The sequence below is a fragment of the Passer montanus genome, unplaced genomic scaffold, assembly GCF_014805655.1.
Source record: "Passer montanus isolate IOZ18808 unplaced genomic scaffold, ASM1480565v1 scaffold6, whole genome shotgun sequence".
NCBI classification, from domain to species: domain Eukaryota; kingdom Metazoa; phylum Chordata; class Aves; order Passeriformes; family Passeridae; genus Passer; species Passer montanus.
This window is the reverse complement of record NW_024371037.1, coordinates 721,159-738,144: the sequence shown is the minus strand read 5'-3', so window position 1 is coordinate 738,144 and position 16,986 is coordinate 721,159. Positions and strand designations below refer to the sequence as shown.

The 16,986-nt window shown below is 34.9% G+C and overlaps 1 protein-coding gene across 1 annotated transcript in view; it reads right to left on the bottom strand.

Moving 5' to 3' along the window:
- Positions 1 to 16,986, bottom strand: part of TBC1D22A (TBC1 domain family member 22A) — a 139,550-nt gene that overhangs the window by 81,407 nt on the left and 41,157 nt on the right. The window contains exon 9 of the mRNA XM_039726831.1: positions 7,896 to 8,005. Within this exon, the coding sequence (XP_039582765.1) occupies positions 7,896 to 8,005 (110 nt within the window). The remainder of the gene's footprint in view (positions 1 to 7,895; positions 8,006 to 16,986) is intronic.

Sequence of the window (16,986 nt, the reverse complement as noted above, 5' to 3'; positions counted from 1 at the left end):
ACTCTTTTTTTGTCACAAATGTTTATATACTGTCCTATTTATTTATTTAAACAAAGTTAACTGGTGTTTCTAGAAGTAGTACTCCATTCAAAGTATAGCAGCATGGTATTTAATTATTTCTTCTGTAACAGATCCTCTGTAAAGGATGCTCCTGCATGTAACACTGAAAGTCAACACAGAGTTAAAACACTGGTGCTTCGATCATTAGTCTCTCCCCAGGTAGTGCAACTCCGGACTGTGATCTATGAATCTGAAACGACTTTCTTTCTCAAAGCCTAATTTACTCCATACAAATCTGGAAGTGCAACCCAAAACTGCCATCTTGATTTGAAAGCAGGTAAATTTGCTTCTCACTACATTTGATCTTTTGCCTATTTATTTCTCTGTTCATTATTTCAGCTGCAAATGAACACAGCTGGGGGTCACTCTTCTACTTGTGCTGACTCACCCAAACTGGAAAGATCTGTATTGGATTCCCCAGTACTCTCTTCTAATTAAACTGTGTTGTACATATGCCCTCTTATGACACTGGTAGCTGACTTCCTGGAGTTCGTGAAACTGTGAGAAAGACTTTGTAAATGGAAAAGGTATTCTGTTACACACTGTTCTTGCTCCTTTTGTGCTTATAGACGAAAAAAAAATAGTAAAACAAAACAAAACAAAAAAAAACATGCCAAACTCACTAAAATTCATTTACCAAAAAAAAAAATAGTAAAAAAAAAAAAAAAAAAAAAAAGCCAAACTTACTAAAATTCATGAATTATTGAATTATTGCTCAGGGCTGTTGAGCCAAGACAATTATTTTCGCAATTACTTATGACTATTTCAGAGATTGTCTTTTGCTCATTATTGATGGTCAAAGTTTCAAATGAGGAAATATTAAAAAAATTTCAGGATGCAAACTAGGAATTCACATAAAATATCTCTTATTTCCAAACACTGCTCTTGACAGTAATCAATCACATATGACAAAGTATGTGTGTACACCAGAACCCTTGATAAACATAAAAATTCATGCACTGGTGTGCAATGAATATCTAAATTCCTTGATGTTCTACTCAGATAGGTTCCAACACACTTTCAGTGAACTATGCTAACCCACTTCACAGCTGAATGGTTATAATATCTAGTTCATACTGACACATAATTAGTTTCATCTTACAATACAGAAGGTTAGGACTTTATAATGTCACAAGAGATCAAAACTTGCATCAGCTTCAAATCTTTGTGTTAGTAGTCTGTACTTATTCTGTAGAAACTGGTATAACATCCTACTCACCTGTAACTATACCTAGGTCTGTATTTCTCAAAACCTATTTGTTATAATTGAAAATAAAATAGTAACATTATAGACTTCACAGAACATTTTAAAAATTATTAAGAAATTCCTTCCTTTTTTAAGGGTAGAGACATTTTAAATGGAAGAATCTTGGGAAAATGCTCATAACAAATTAAACTGGAACTGTACTCCCAGAGAGGGCAAGGGAGAGAGAGAGACTTCATAGGCACTAGCTGAAGAAAATCCCCCATATTTTTCTCTTAATACGTGATGACGGAATAATTTTTTAAAAAGAAGCAGCCAGCTGAAGAGGAATGGAAAACAATCTTTCGTGACATCATGAAGAAGAAACAGAGCCAGCCAAACTAAAATTAAAAAACCACTGTCAGTAATCTGACATTAATGACTGCAGCCAAGCAGAGGCATAGGCACAGTGCTTCTCATCTTTTCAGGTCATACACCACTGTTCACCAACAGTGTACTGAAGAAAATATCAGAAACATTTCTAGAGGCAAATGGAAAGTTTTGACACAAAGAGCTCATATGTTGCTTGCTCATGTTTTATCAATGAGAACACGGCTTTTAAATATAAAGGATACACTAAGCAATCCATATAAATCATACAGGCATACAGACTTGGATGTCTATTTTCGCTACCAATGCATATTTAAGAATTGCTACGCATCAATTTAGTATGTTCAAGTGTAGTATCACATGAGCAAATGACAACTGAAAGAAAAAGGTTTTCTTATACTCATTATGTCACAAAAAGATCTCCTGAATTATTCTTTTTTACTCATTTAAGTTCTTCACTCACATATTTCTGAATTCTCTAAGGAAACTCCTATTAAAACTCTTGGTTCACCTTGCTCAGAAAGTTATGCAAAAACATAGGGGCAGGAGGGAGGGAAGCATGACACCAGATAATGACAGCCACAACATATATTAACACTATCAATGCAAGCACACTTCACCCAAAATGTTTCTTGAAGATAGAGATTATAATGTAAATTCACTCCTGGGTACTGCTCAGGATGGAGTGTGCATGCACAAGAACAAACAAGTGTGCTGAACTATGCTGTTAGCACAGTCCATGGCACATTCTATTATTACTCTAAGACACTTTCTTTAGAAGAAAAGTCTGTCAACCATTACAACTATTAAGCCTGACTTTTCAAAATGCAAAATTTCCTAAGTAGTAGGAAAAATATTTACAAAGCATTGCAGCCCAAAATTTTTTACATGCAAAATGGTATCTCACTTATTCCTACATAACAGGACAAAAAACCCCAACAGTTTATTAAAACTGGTACTGATTCCCATGTTAGAGTAGCATCCATAGAGTCAGAACCAAAGATCCAACCTTCTACTGGTCTGTGTACTCAAACCTCAGTTTTACCCAAGTGGATGTATTACAAATTACAGAAACTGTTAAAGTAGCCACAACAAAAGTGCTCAGGGTATATTTTTGGATTACAGCATAGGCCAGGCAACAGTTCAAATCTGGATAAGACCTAGAAATCATAAATACAAACATGTACAATTCCAAAAGCTGATGCTGCAAATTTTAGGTAGAGGATAAAATATTTTTTATGCTGAATATATTGATAGCACAGTATATTTCATCTACTGATTACAAATAGATTTGCTGTCTTCCTGAAAATTTTACTCTCAGTGACAGGCTGGAAAACTACATTATTATGCAGAAACTTGTGCAGGAATTCAATGAAAAGGTACAAAGAAAGCTATATTTGACCTATTTTTCCTTTAAAATAAACCAGGGAGGTCCTGTGAGGAGTTTTCAGAAGACTTATTTCTACACATTCTTCTCAACAATTGAAATGCATGTTCATGTTATTTATTGGATCCAGCTTTCCAAGCACCATTCCATCCTTCCTTCCTTCCATTCCCCCATCCATCCATCCATCCATCCATCCGTAACAACTTTCCATAACCCAGGAGTAGGAACTCTGTAGGATTCACTTTGAAGGTCATAAATCTTGCTATTTTATGAGACATAGAAATAGCTAATATGTACCTCAGCACACTCTAATCCCTGGATATGAATTATCTCACTATTCTAATAATTACCAGGCCCTGATAAATGATTATATTAATATTTTAGTGCTATTTTTAATACATGTGGTTAGATCATTATGCAATGCATGTATTTCCCCTTTGGTTATTTTATTACCAGTATACTTGAGCTTAAAATGAAAAGTTATACTCTATTTTATACATGAACATTACATTTTCAGGTGGCACAGATCAATGTGAACTTTTTACTTGAATGTTAATGAGACACTATTGAGAAAAGTGTTATAAAGGACAATTTAGTAATAAAAAAAAGTTAATAATCTGGATATATGGGAATGTCTACTTAATTACATGGAAAAAATACTCATGGGATAATTCTAGTTTTCCCATATGAACAGCCACAAATGAAAATACAAAAATGCTCATGCATCATCTACAGTTTAGAAGTGTTGTAAAGACAACCAGCTTTATCACACACATAGAAGATATATTTTGCATATGGCCACACAGCCTCAGAACCAGGTCTTCATAAATCAGCATAAACCAGCACACCTTGCAAGAACACAGGCTGCAGATGAGTTCTGTGCCAAAGGACCTGAAATCTCAGCAGACAGAAAGCTCAGACTGAGTCACTGGTGAGCCCCAACAAAGCCAGCCAGCAGACTGCTGGACCATGGAGGGAAGTGATTGGCTGCCCAAAGCCAAATCACCTGCAGCAAGCTGCTCAAGGCCATGTGGACTCTGGGTTTGAACTTCCAGGATGAGGATTCTACAACCTCTCTGACCAAACAGTTCCAGAGTTCAATCTTTACTGTGTAGATTTTCCTTAAAATGTTTAAAAATAATTTCTTGCATTTCAAGACCGTATCTAAAATACCACATCCAGTTTTAAGGACCCTGATACAAGAAAAAGCTAATAAACTTCAGAATAAACTGAAGCAAGAGCAAAAGGGCACCAAGATGCTAAGAGATATGGAGCACATGTTCTTTGAGAGGCTGGGGAAACTGTGCTTGTTCAGCCTGAAGATAAGACAGCTCCAGAAGCACCTAATCACAGCCTAGTAAAACCTAAGTTAACAAGATGACAAACCTCCATTTTCAATAGCATGCCCAGTGGGAAGATAAGAGACAAACAGCATAAACAAAAAATACTCCATCTGCCTATTGGGGAGGATCTTCAACATAAGGACAAGGAAGCACTGGAATAGGCTAACCACCAGAGACTGTGAAGTCTCTGTCCTTGCAGGGTTCAACACCCAGCTGGACACAGCCTTGAGAAACTCAGTCTGACCTCAGAGCTGGCCCTACATTGCAGCGAATTATCCTATGTTCTTATGATTTCAGAAGATCTCATTTGTATTCCTGAATTAAATAAGAAGCAATTGCAGTGAGCCACAGCCTTTTTGGGACAAAAACTAAACAAAAAATTGAGAGCACAGACTCAGGAAGCACTGAAAAGGAAAACCAACACATAAATCATCACCCAAAATTGACTGCTATAAGACAGCTACAGATTTCAAGATTAAATTATATTTTAGAAAAATAAATTTATATTTAAAAACTCCTAGTATTTATTATATCAATTTTTAAAAATTTAATCCAACTGTGATATGACACGTGTAGTCACTTAGAAGCCTAAACTAAGAGACAACCAACAGAGAAAGAAGATGCAAAGTAATCTAAGAACAAAAAATAGATTAAATTATCATGCAAGCTTAAACATTAACTACTGGAAAAGTTCTGCAAACTCTCTAGCTTAAGCCAAAAATATACTTGCATAGGAACCTCCAGGTGACAAAAAAATAGCACAGAGGAATCTGCTAAAGCGACAGATGATTTGAACAAGATTTTATTTCTTCTCTCAGCTGAGAACTGTATGCATGTCAGGAAGTGACATGGTCTTTATTGCACAGGTCTCTATGGTTCAAAGATGCATTCTTATATTAAAAACACACAGTCACATTAGATACGTAAGGGAGGGAGGTAAGATGAGTGAGAAATGAAAAAATAATAGATAATATGTGTGGTAAAACTCCAGCAAGAAATGCATGTGTCTTAATAACACCTTTGACAATTCTAGAATAAAGAAAATGAGACTGTCTGTATGGATTGTAAAAATAAATGAGTTTTCTGTTTTAGAATAATAAAGGGGTACAAATACAATCATACAATCATTCTTCCATTACACCCTTCTGCATTGAAAACACAAAACACAAAAAAATGCATCTAGCTCATATTAGCCAAAAATTTCACATGACCCTAACAGTTATCAAAGTGCACTCTTTAAACTTATGCAGTACTGGTAGGGCAACATGAAATGGAAATTTATATTGACAAATAAATTAATGGAAACACTCTGCAGAGATTCTTTGATTGCAGTTACCACATGTCACATATCCCTGTACAGTTTATTCAAACATCTCAGGCAAAATCATCACATACATCACATAGGAGTCTTCTATGCCATATTTTCAGAGAGAAATGACTGTACATCCAGAATGCAAGTCAGCCAGAACTACAGCGTTACACAATGAATCCACTGGGAATCTTTAAAGTTCATCCAGTCCAAACCTCCTGCTGTGGGCAGGGACAGCTTCAGCTCCATCACACTGCTTAAAGCCACATCAGTCCTGACCTTGAACACTGCCAGGAAGAGAACATCCACAACATCTTTGGGCTCCCTCATCATAGAAAATGTACTCCTTATGCCCAATCTAAACCTACTCTGTTTTAAATGTTGCCCCTTGTCCTATCACTACAGGCCCTGGCAAAAAGTCTCTCTTCAGCTTTATGAAAAGCCCTTTTAAGTACTGAAAGGTTACAGTAACTTCTCCCCAGAGCCTTCTCTCCTCCAGGCTGAACAACCTCAATATTCTCAGCCTTTCCTCATTGGAGAGGTGCTCCAGCCCTCTGACCACCTTCATGGCTCTCCTCTGAACTCCCTCCAACAGGTCCATGTCTGCCCTGTGCTGGGGATCCCTGAAATGGCTGCAGCACTCACAAAAACCTGACAGAGGGGGAAAATCCCCTCCCTCACCCTGCTCGCACGCAGCCCAGGAGACACAGCTGGCTTTCTGGGCTGCAAGTGCACACTGCCAGTCCTGTCCACCAGTATCCCCAGTCCTTCTCTACAGGGAAGAGACAAACAACTCTACAAACAACTCTACCTGCAACTACATTACTGTTTTATCCGTTAAGTAAAGTGGTATCATCACAGAAAAGAAACAAAACAGGGGAATGGGAGAAGAAAAACAAGAAACCCTTTTATTTCAGCAGCAGGGCAGTTGCACTGAATTAACTGTAACATCATTAGTCACACCACTAGCATAATCTTTCAAGCCTTCTTTTGATGGATGAGTGCATCCTTGAATATATCCAACACTATTCCATTTATATAACAGCTTAAATTTTCATTGATGCAGTTTAATTCCATTGCAATTTGTTTCCATATTTTGCTTCTCAGTACCTGATAGTTTCGTATGAAAACAGAATTTTAAGGAGAAATTGCCTAATCTGTGAACTTCCTTTCCTAGAAAAAATAAGCAACAGGCCAGTGACAATGATGTTCCAGAAGCAGGTAAAGCAGTTGGAGGGCTGGCATTTCTTTACCTGGCTTTTTCCTTCCCAGAAGATATCAAGCTCTCATGTGTTTTCTTTACAACTTTTCACATATTTTTGCTATGTTGTCAAATATTTCAAAATTTAGAAGGTCTAAGACATTGAAATAAGCAAACCAGCATTTGTTACAGGAAGTGATGTGGGAAAATGACTGTGCATTTCAAAAATGCTAACAAAACACTGAGCTTTAACCAGGAAAAATACACTTAAAACACCTTCAAAAAAGTTAAAGCCTTTTGTTGCTGACTCAATCCTTGAACCATTTTGTCAAAAATGAACTCTGTTACAAGTTTCAATCTGCAATGCACCTTAGCCAATGAAACATTCATATTAAAATATGTCATAGGAAAGAATGTTGTAGATACTTTTAATCTTCATAAACTCTTAAGTCCATGAACATTTACACAAAAATCTACAATTACTAGACTCCAACCTTCTGCCTGTAACAGAAAAATTGCGTCTTCATTTATAGCTTTTTGACAGTCAAAAAAATCAAACTCTCAGTGAAGTTGCATAAACACCAAGTTTTAAATGGGTATTTTAAAAATATTAATTTCAGGAACTATTAAGATAGCAAAAACTTATAGGTTGCTATATTAACAACTGAAAAATTAATAAATAAGTCATGTTTTTACCACCTCATTGAGATTCAGAGCAAGTATTTTTCATGCTTGGTAACAGATTTGCAAAATATGCATCTAGAACTGGAAGTTTCTGTTCTGCTCTAGAACATCACACACAATGAAACATACAGACATTTTGATGAAGAGAAGTTCCATGGGGTTTTTTTCCTTTTTCCTTCTTTCCTTTCTTTGCCAAACTCACAGTGGATTTCTCCAATGGGAAAATCAACTTTTCTCCTGTTTTTCATAGATGTACTCTTTTTCAGCCTTAAAGTAGTTCAAAGCCATTATATTAATCAGTTAACTCCACTACTTACAGACAGGAAAAATCAATTTACCTGAATGCCATCAAGCAACTTGCTCATGCACCAATAACTGTCAGCTTCTATGTTCTGCAGTACTTCTTCAGGCAGACTGGAAACATCAAAATTTTCCACTTCTTCCTCTTCTGTTTCAGGAAAAGAGAGAGAAAGACAAGTCAATGAAGTGCACAGAATAAATAAAGCAAGAGTGAGGAAAATAATTGAAAACAAAGACAGCCACCACTTATCTTCCAGTCAGAAACCAATGCACATTTACTTTAACAGGGCCTAAATGAATCATTTATTGCTTAACTGTGTCATCTAATGGCTTTAAATGTTAATGAATACTTAATTTCTTGCAGACTGTGAAAATCTCAAATCATGCCTGGTTAACCAGAATTAATATATAATAAATCACTTTATTCTAAACATTTCACACCTGAAAGAGGATCAGAAGCACTTTGAGAGCCCTCAAGCTATATATGAACAATCCCTGAAGAAGATGATGATGTTTGCACCCTGCACAGAATGTGCAAATACGTTGCCAGTCTTCACAGAAGAAAAGCCCTGAAAAATACTTCTCAGAAAAGCACTGAACTTTATGTAAAAAAAAGCAGACTACAGCTTGAATTTAGACAAGAAAAACCTTTCCAAATAGAAAAGAAAATTAATGATGTATCCACTACAGCAGGAAACAAAACTTTGGTACATCTTACACATATTAATTCACAAAGAAGTCTTACAGTTATACAGTTTATTTTATTTTCATAAATCAGTGCTCCACTGGGAAAAAAATTCCAGTTAATATTTATAACTTTCATTTTAATATTTGAAATGGCAAAAACAGAAGCAACCCATTTTCACTCTGCCTCACTACGTTGACAGAAAAAAACAGTAAATCTATCAGAGTTCCTCGTATTTATATAAAGCACAAACATTTACTGAAGTGTCTACCCTTTGAATGAAGTCTTCAGACCCTCTCCACCAAACACTTGCTGAAAGATTGCAACTACTCTGACAATGTGCTCCTTTTCAAATTTTCTGCCTTGGAGCACCTTTTCTTTTCATGACACTGGTATCACATTTCTGAAAGAAAAGTTAGCTATAAACCATAGAACAACACACATGGGTATGAAAAGATAACAAATGAAAAATACTTTTTATGTTCTCTTTCTCATCTTTCTTATCTTACCTCATTTTTGTCTCTCTCTTTCAAAATCTACCATTTCACACTATGTTCTCACATCAGGTTTTAAACCAATAAAAAAGCTGAAGATCCATATAAACATCAAAGTGGGCATCTTCACCTCCCTTCACAGCCAACAAAGAAGACAAGAAGTGACAGAGTGCTACCTGACTTGTTCTAAACTACAAAGATAAATAAATCAGATGAATCACATTTTTAAAAAATCTTGCTTCTCAGCATTAGCTATAATTTGCTCTTAAAAGGATTGTCTCAGAATGCAGACCTTTAAACTGTGGAAGTCTAAACTAAGCTGAAATAAAGGTTTAAACACCCACCAAATGATCTACTGCCCTGTGGCTGAACTACCTGCAAGTTGTAAGAAATCCAGTTTGTAGGCAGGCTAAATGATGCAAGCTGGACAGCAACAACACTCCAGCATTAATATTTTGGAAAAACTAGATTCTTGTTGTTCTAATAAAGATGGATTATCAAATTAGAATGACCAATTTTTATTCCTCCAGAACATACAATATAACTTTTCAGAAATATTTTTCAATGGTTCCAATTACTGCTCATCAGAGGTATGTCCCCCAAGCACAAAGAGGAAGTCAGGACAGGCCTTTCTGAAAAGAACACAGGTCTGATACAAATTTACTACTCCAAGTAAAATTCCCATTATTCCACAGGGAACAACAACAAAGATAGCTTTTAGGAATCTTTCTTCACTGGACGAATCAGCAGTCTCCAATTCTAATGTTACAAAGCCACATGTTCAGCCATTACAGATATAAAAAATAGCAGGTTTATGTAGAACTTGTCCTGCTGTCTTATTTTGCCTCCTTTCTGAAGATCTACCCAAGAACATTTTGCTTTTCTGTGGCTTAAAGAGACTGAACTTTAGCATTTCCATACGCCTCTTAAACACAAAATAATTATTCAAGATCTTTTATATGTTCTTTAAATATATATGCTACTTTTAGACCAATTTTCAATCCCATTGTGCCTCCAATGCATCACATTGGCATCTCTTCTAAAGTCAGATAATAAAGTTTTGAAATTAAAAAAACCTAATTAAGTGTTTCAGACAACTCAGTTGTATTTCCATTGTGCCCTAGCAGTATTTCTCCTGTGTAAAGCAACTGTGTCAAAGTTTGGCTTAAAATTCTGCAACCATGTATTTCAACAAATAAATCTAATTACTTGGAGCTATAATACAATACAGTTTTATTAAATCAACTAAGATGTATATTTTTTGTTTGTATGTTATGTTAACTGGTACTTTTTGATTCAAATGTGGAATATGATGAAGAAGGAGCAGCACTGTGGAAGTACCCAAGAACTATTCTAATAAAGATGGCACAGCATCACAAAAGCAAAGTCTCAAACAAGCAAGTGCTCAGTGATGTCAATGGCTTCTGCTGCACCAATCCACCTTACCTTGCTACACTTTACTGAGGAAGTTCAAACTGACACTGAATATCCAAAGGACCCTTTTCCAAAGTACAAATGAAATTTTAAAAGGCCATCCCTTTTGACAAGCTCCAATTAAGGAACATTTGATTGGCAGAATGCTCTACAAAATCATAATCTACATATTTAGCATCTATTCATTTATTTGAGCATGCACATAGTGCAATATGCTTATTTTTCCCTGCAGTTTCAGGAGGAAAAGGAGTCAAGCCCCATGTTGCTCTCTCTCTCTTCTTTTTTTTTTCTTTTCTTTTTCTTATTTAGATGAAGAAATAAACACACTAGAAAAGTTTTGAAAGAAAGACCACAAGGGTTTTCAGAAAAAACAGAAGGAAAAATGACAAAACACCCATCCTAAAAGTACGTAAGATATTATTTGTGCTTGAGAACATAATTACAATTTCTTTTTTAAATAAATAAATAACTTTTAAATAACTTTAAATTTATTTTCAATGAGTGAAATCTGAATGGACAATAACATAAAGACTGAATAAAAGAATGTGGACAGAAATAGCAGGCCAGTGTGTGCAATATCTGGGGGAGAAAAGATCACTGCCTAAAACTTCCCAATTATGAAGTCTTACAGTTTCCTGTGGAGATCTTTATCATGTTATCTATACAACTGTAAAAGACAGGAAAATGCCTGGTTGCCTGAAGGAGAACTGTTGTAGCATGGAGCCTATGACATGCTGATCTGAATATGTGCATTGCTGTAAGCATGGTATTAGCTCTTCTTTACTCACTGCCAGGGTATGCTTCTAAAACTCCCCACCATGCAAAAAGACTAACTTTGTCTAAACAGCTCTAACTGTACCCACTCACAAAGGCAGAGACATTAAGATAAAATCAAAATTTAAAAAAATACTGCTTACAGCTACTTACAGAGTTAGTTTCCCAATGACAGCAGACAGTAAACATGCTAAACAGCTTGCCTCCATTAAAAGTAGGTTTTAATTCAAGATTAAGCCTAATGGATGATTTTCATTGAAGTTGTTCAGAATGTTAAAATTAAGTTCACAACTGATCTTTGTCTTTTAGCTGTAATAGACTTCTTCTAAAGAGTGCTGGAATTTTACCTTTTCAGTACAGATCAGGGGTTAAAATACATGCAACCAACAAAAAGGTAGTTTGCATTCAGAACTTCTCTAAACCTGCTACTGACACCAAAACTCAGTCTTTATAAAGTGTGAAAAAAATGAATGTAACTTGATAGTTTTCATACTTCATTACGCCAAGCAAGTTTCTACAAAAGATATCTCCATTAAATAAAGCACACATTCTCTCAAAGGATTTTTTTTTAATGAAACAAACATTTAATTGTGTTACTAATGTTTTAACTTTAGCTTTTTATCTTGAAATTGCTTCTCAACACTCAGAATCAGCAAAAATCAGATGAATTCACTGGAGTGCGAGGTAAGGGATAAAACTGATTGGCAGGGTAAAAAAAGTCCTAGTGCTGAAGCTCAAAACAGGCTGCAATATCACCAATAAATTATGACTGCTCTTTACATATACTCAATAAACAAAATAATACATAAAAACATTAGATCAGTTGATCAGCTGAACATTTCAATACTGGAGATTTTTTTGGCACTATTTTGTGTGAATGTAGAAAAAGCATTACCATATACCAGAAGTCCACACAACGTATCTCTTGCAGCAGTGCAAGGAAACCATTCTGACCACAGATGCACAGGTGCTTCTCTGTATAAAGCTTACTGTGCTGCAATCTACTTCAGATGTTACATCTTCAGGCAAACCTAACATAAAGCTTACCACCCAGGTATGCAAAGTACAAATAAAATCATACACACATGACTGCATGCAGAGATGCTCAGCAATTTTTCTGTACTAGGTCTTACATATTCCGCTCCAAATTCAGTTTTCAAAAGGCCTTATGAAACACCTATTCAGTCACTGCTGCACCAAGGCAATGTCTTTCTAAGAAGATCAGGACATAATAGAGCATTTAAATGTAAATTATTTCAGTAACAATTGCCTAATTAAATATGTATATTACCATATCAATATCTCCCATTGAAAAAGTCCTAGTTACATATTAATCTTGATAGAAATAGCTCTTGAGCTGTTAAGGATGAATCACCAAAGTAAAACCTTCCCTTTTCTTTGTGGTAGTGCAGTCACAAAGGTAAAATTTTTAAAAAAACTTTAATCATCTCATCAGTCCTGGCTTAGGTAAACATGACCTTACTGCATTTCAAATATTCCCCTATAACCAGTCATGTTCTCACATACATGATATGTTGACAACTTGTCTATTTTAACATTGTTTATAGTCTTACATTTGTTTTCAATTGATCTTCCACAATATCCTTCAAATGCAACAGTAAACATCATCAGTGTAAGTGTATACATCAGTGAGAATGGTGTTTCAAACATTAATCATTATATTCTATTCATATTAATTCTCTAAAGAATTTTCCTGCACATGGCTACTGTTACAATCTTGTGTGACCTGGCAAGCAAGGTAAATCCTCCTGTCCAAAAACACCGTAAACTTGGTCACATGGACTGAACTTTTATGCCCATCAAAATTAATGTATGACCCTGCAAGTACTCTCAATTTTCTCTGTTACAAAAGCGTATATACTTCATATATTTTTCCTTTAATTCCTGATTCTGTATGAAAGTAATCAGTAGAACATTCAGAGACTTCCTTTAGTGGGCCTACATTGCTTGCCAGTAAGATCTTTTCTACCCAGGCTTTTTCCTGGCTAGATTTTAATTTTCTGGTTTTCCGCCACACTAAATAATCCAGAATTTGCCTTTATTTCATATTCATCACGCACTGCACATATATACACAGAAACAGACCTGTTTTTAAGGATGGTAAATTTATTTGAAAAATGGAAACTCTCAGGTCACATTGCAAATTAAACAAGACATAGGCTACAGACTGAGATTACTGCTTCATGAGTCAGACAGGAGGAAGATTAAAAGCTCTATGGCCAAAACAGGGTACAAAGGATAATTAAGTAAAACTGGTGGTGCCAACATGTCTTTGACTCACAGAACTTGCATAATGCCAAATACAGGACTGAGAACCTCTTCCACACAGGTGAGAAATCAGCCAGTAAATGCAGTTTGAAATTAGATGAGTATAAGCCACACCCTTGGGCATGACATTATTATGAAACAGAAGCCTTCAAAGCTTGTAAGATGGCAGCTCTTATTAAAAACAGATTTCAGCAACAATGAACACAATGATCAGAACAAATTCTTCTCACAGTACTCACTTCAATAGTTTTGCTACTCTCAACCAAGATAGCTTGCCAGGGAGAAACTGTGCATGTAACACCAAATTAAGGGACTCATAATTAGCAACCAGTACGCGTGGTGAGCACAGGATGCTGATGAGTATTCTCTTAGAATGCCACATAAGGGAATTCCCTGAGAAATTCAAAAGGTGCTTGGAGATAAGGAAATGAAAGATTAAAGGTTGAACATGTCTCCCACATTGCATTTTTAATTAACTAGTTTGTGCTTTATCATTTAATTTTTTAAAGCATCAACACACATACCCACAAACACACAGAGACAAAACACCAACTGTGGGACAAGAGCAAACCACAGTGTGGTCAAAAAAGTTTAAAGTAAACCTCAGGAATACAGGTTCCCTGTGTTCAGGTATGGGATTGATTAGAGACTTATTTCAGAACTATCACCCTAGCACTGGAAAAGCCTTCAAAGAGAATCTATAAATTAAGGTAGTTTTGAAGAAGAACTATTTATTTGAGATGGAAAAAAAAATCAACTGCACTAAAAGCTACAACATATTTAAAAGATAAAGAAACAGACATATCTATCTGCATATGCAGGGGTAAACTTTAAAAGTGCTTCAAAAGAAAGAACTTTAAAATTAATACTTTGTTACTGAAAATATTTTTTAAAAAGAGAGAAAAGTAAAAAAAATTGTCTTGCATGTAATAATAGGATGGCAAAGAGAACTCATTTGAACAATTTCATAAATAGCAATATGTTTCATACATTTCCTGGATGACTTAAAAAGCTCAAAGGTTCAACTCTAACTTTGGTAAATATAAAAGCAATATAAATTATCCAAGAACATGTATGTGAATATAAAAACTACTAAAAAATTCAGAAATATAATTTTTCCCAAGACTGAAGACTCAAAAATTTGCCACTGTCGCATAAGCTCATCAACCATTTACATACGACCATAACTCTCTGTAAGTATAACTTCACTCACTCGTGAAGCAATTTATATTTTAACCCATTAATGTCATTTGAATGGCATAACAAAACAACTTCTCAAAGAAAAATGGGCAGCAGAGGAAACAACTGTCCCTCATCCCCACACGTCTATGACTGTGGCAGTTTCCTGCAACCCACACTGTGCAATATGCAATTTTCAATTGGATATATATCAATTTTCTTAACCAAAATTACATGCTTCTGTGTTTTGTAATCTCCCACATCATTCACAGCTAATAAGAAATCCACCAAACAGACTCCTTGCCATATTTACAACAGAAATTAAGTAACATCCATTATTTCTGCTTTTTAGCACAAACTGCAAATACTGAATTTGAAGAAGCAAATTTGAGGAGAATGCACTCCGCAGGAAAAACTACATCTTCTATTGCTTAATTGCTGAATGCATTCCTTAACTACCTTAATCTGCTGTGACTTACACTTTCCTAATGAAACTGCTAAGTATGCTTCCGAGGCAAAAAAGCCACAAGGCTTGCTCGTTTCATAAAATTCAAACATACTTCTATATATTGCGTAATTATTTATTGTCAAGATAAAGAAATAATCAAACCTCTAGGAAAAAAAAGCCTGCTCTGTCTGTTCAAACATAATAGTATGATCTTCAGCAGTGTTACTGTAAGAAAGGTAGTTGTCCTTAAATTTCAGTCATACCACAGTAAATTTTTATGCCATAATTAACTAAAGATGGAACACACAAATGAGTTCACAAATGTTTTTGATGAAAACACAATTGATAAGCCAATTTTTTTGACGTACTGGGGTTTGGCAAAATGAATGTTCTATAAAAGCATAAACTACTTTCTGCTTCTATGAAATAATGTAATGAAAGCCTACAGAAAAAAACCTGTTTTGCAAGTAAACTTTTTTCCTTTTCTTTTCTTTACTGAGCTCAACTACATAATTTTTCACTTCTGTTTTAAAAATTTGTTTTCCACAGCTCAAAGTAAAAATTTAAATTATCATATTTCTCAAATAAGAAACCAGGAAAATATCCCCATGCTAAGGAATAACCCAATGACTTCATTACAATAATTAAAAATGGTTTGCATTTAAATTACAAATTTGAATGCAATTTGAAATTGCATTCAAATTGAAGTTTCAGCACACAAACTTCTGACAAATTTATCTCTATTGGTTGACACCTATAAATTATTAACTAACCATGTATCTCATTGAAAATAAGCCAAAAAATTTTCTTACAATTCTTTTTAAAGCACTGATCCACCAAATTGATCCACCAAATTTGAAAATCTTTTCTTAGATGTTCAGCTACTACTGATCTATGCAACAGGATTGGAATGTTATGCTTTTGACATTTGTAAAGCATGTTGTCATTGCTTAAGCATTGTTCTTTCTGTTTTAGCTCTTCTTCCCACAAGTTACTTCATAATAAACACACAAAGCTGTGGTATTTGGATGTCAAAAGCCACTTTTAATGGCACAAAAGCCATTAAAGTAATTTCCCAGTCTGTTGGAAAGCATTCTTGAGAAGTCTAAGATCTGGAAATATAAGCACTTCTGTGTTGCTTCACTGAAGAGAGATTATCACTAATTATAACTATATGGAGACCACAGGGAGAGGAGAAATAAGAATGCAGAAGCTAAAACTAAAATTGCTGCTCCCTTTGGAATACATGTTTCTCCCATAGCTATATTTATTGCAATTAACTTCCTTCTTCACAATTCTTCCATTTTTATACCTGAAGAATTTTTTTGGCTTCTCTTTAATTTTAGTTTACTGCTTCTACCACTATTCAAGATTTTTTTTTCTATTTCTTCCCATGACCCAGTATTTCCAGTCTGTAGTTTCAAACAGAATACCCTTCACTAATGTCTCGTTACTTCCTCATAGTATGAGTCTATTAGTTTCTTAATTGCCTTCAAAAATGAGACAATATAAACCACAAAATGTATTTCAAACTTGGAAAATGCACTGTTTTTTGCATTAGTATTCATACTATAAAATTAATTTCATTTTTAAAACACTGAGAGCATGCACTAAACATCATGAACTACCACATCTTCTTTAGACAGATACATTTGAAAATTTAGAAACACACATATAGATACAAAACAAACTTTAAAAGCAGGTAATTTAAATCCAAATCATCCTAGGCAGCAAAAGAGGACTTCATTGACAGACTTGTTTTAATATATACATGAGGAACTACAATTCTTTTTTCTCAAGTTCTTTTTAGTATACATCAGAGAAGG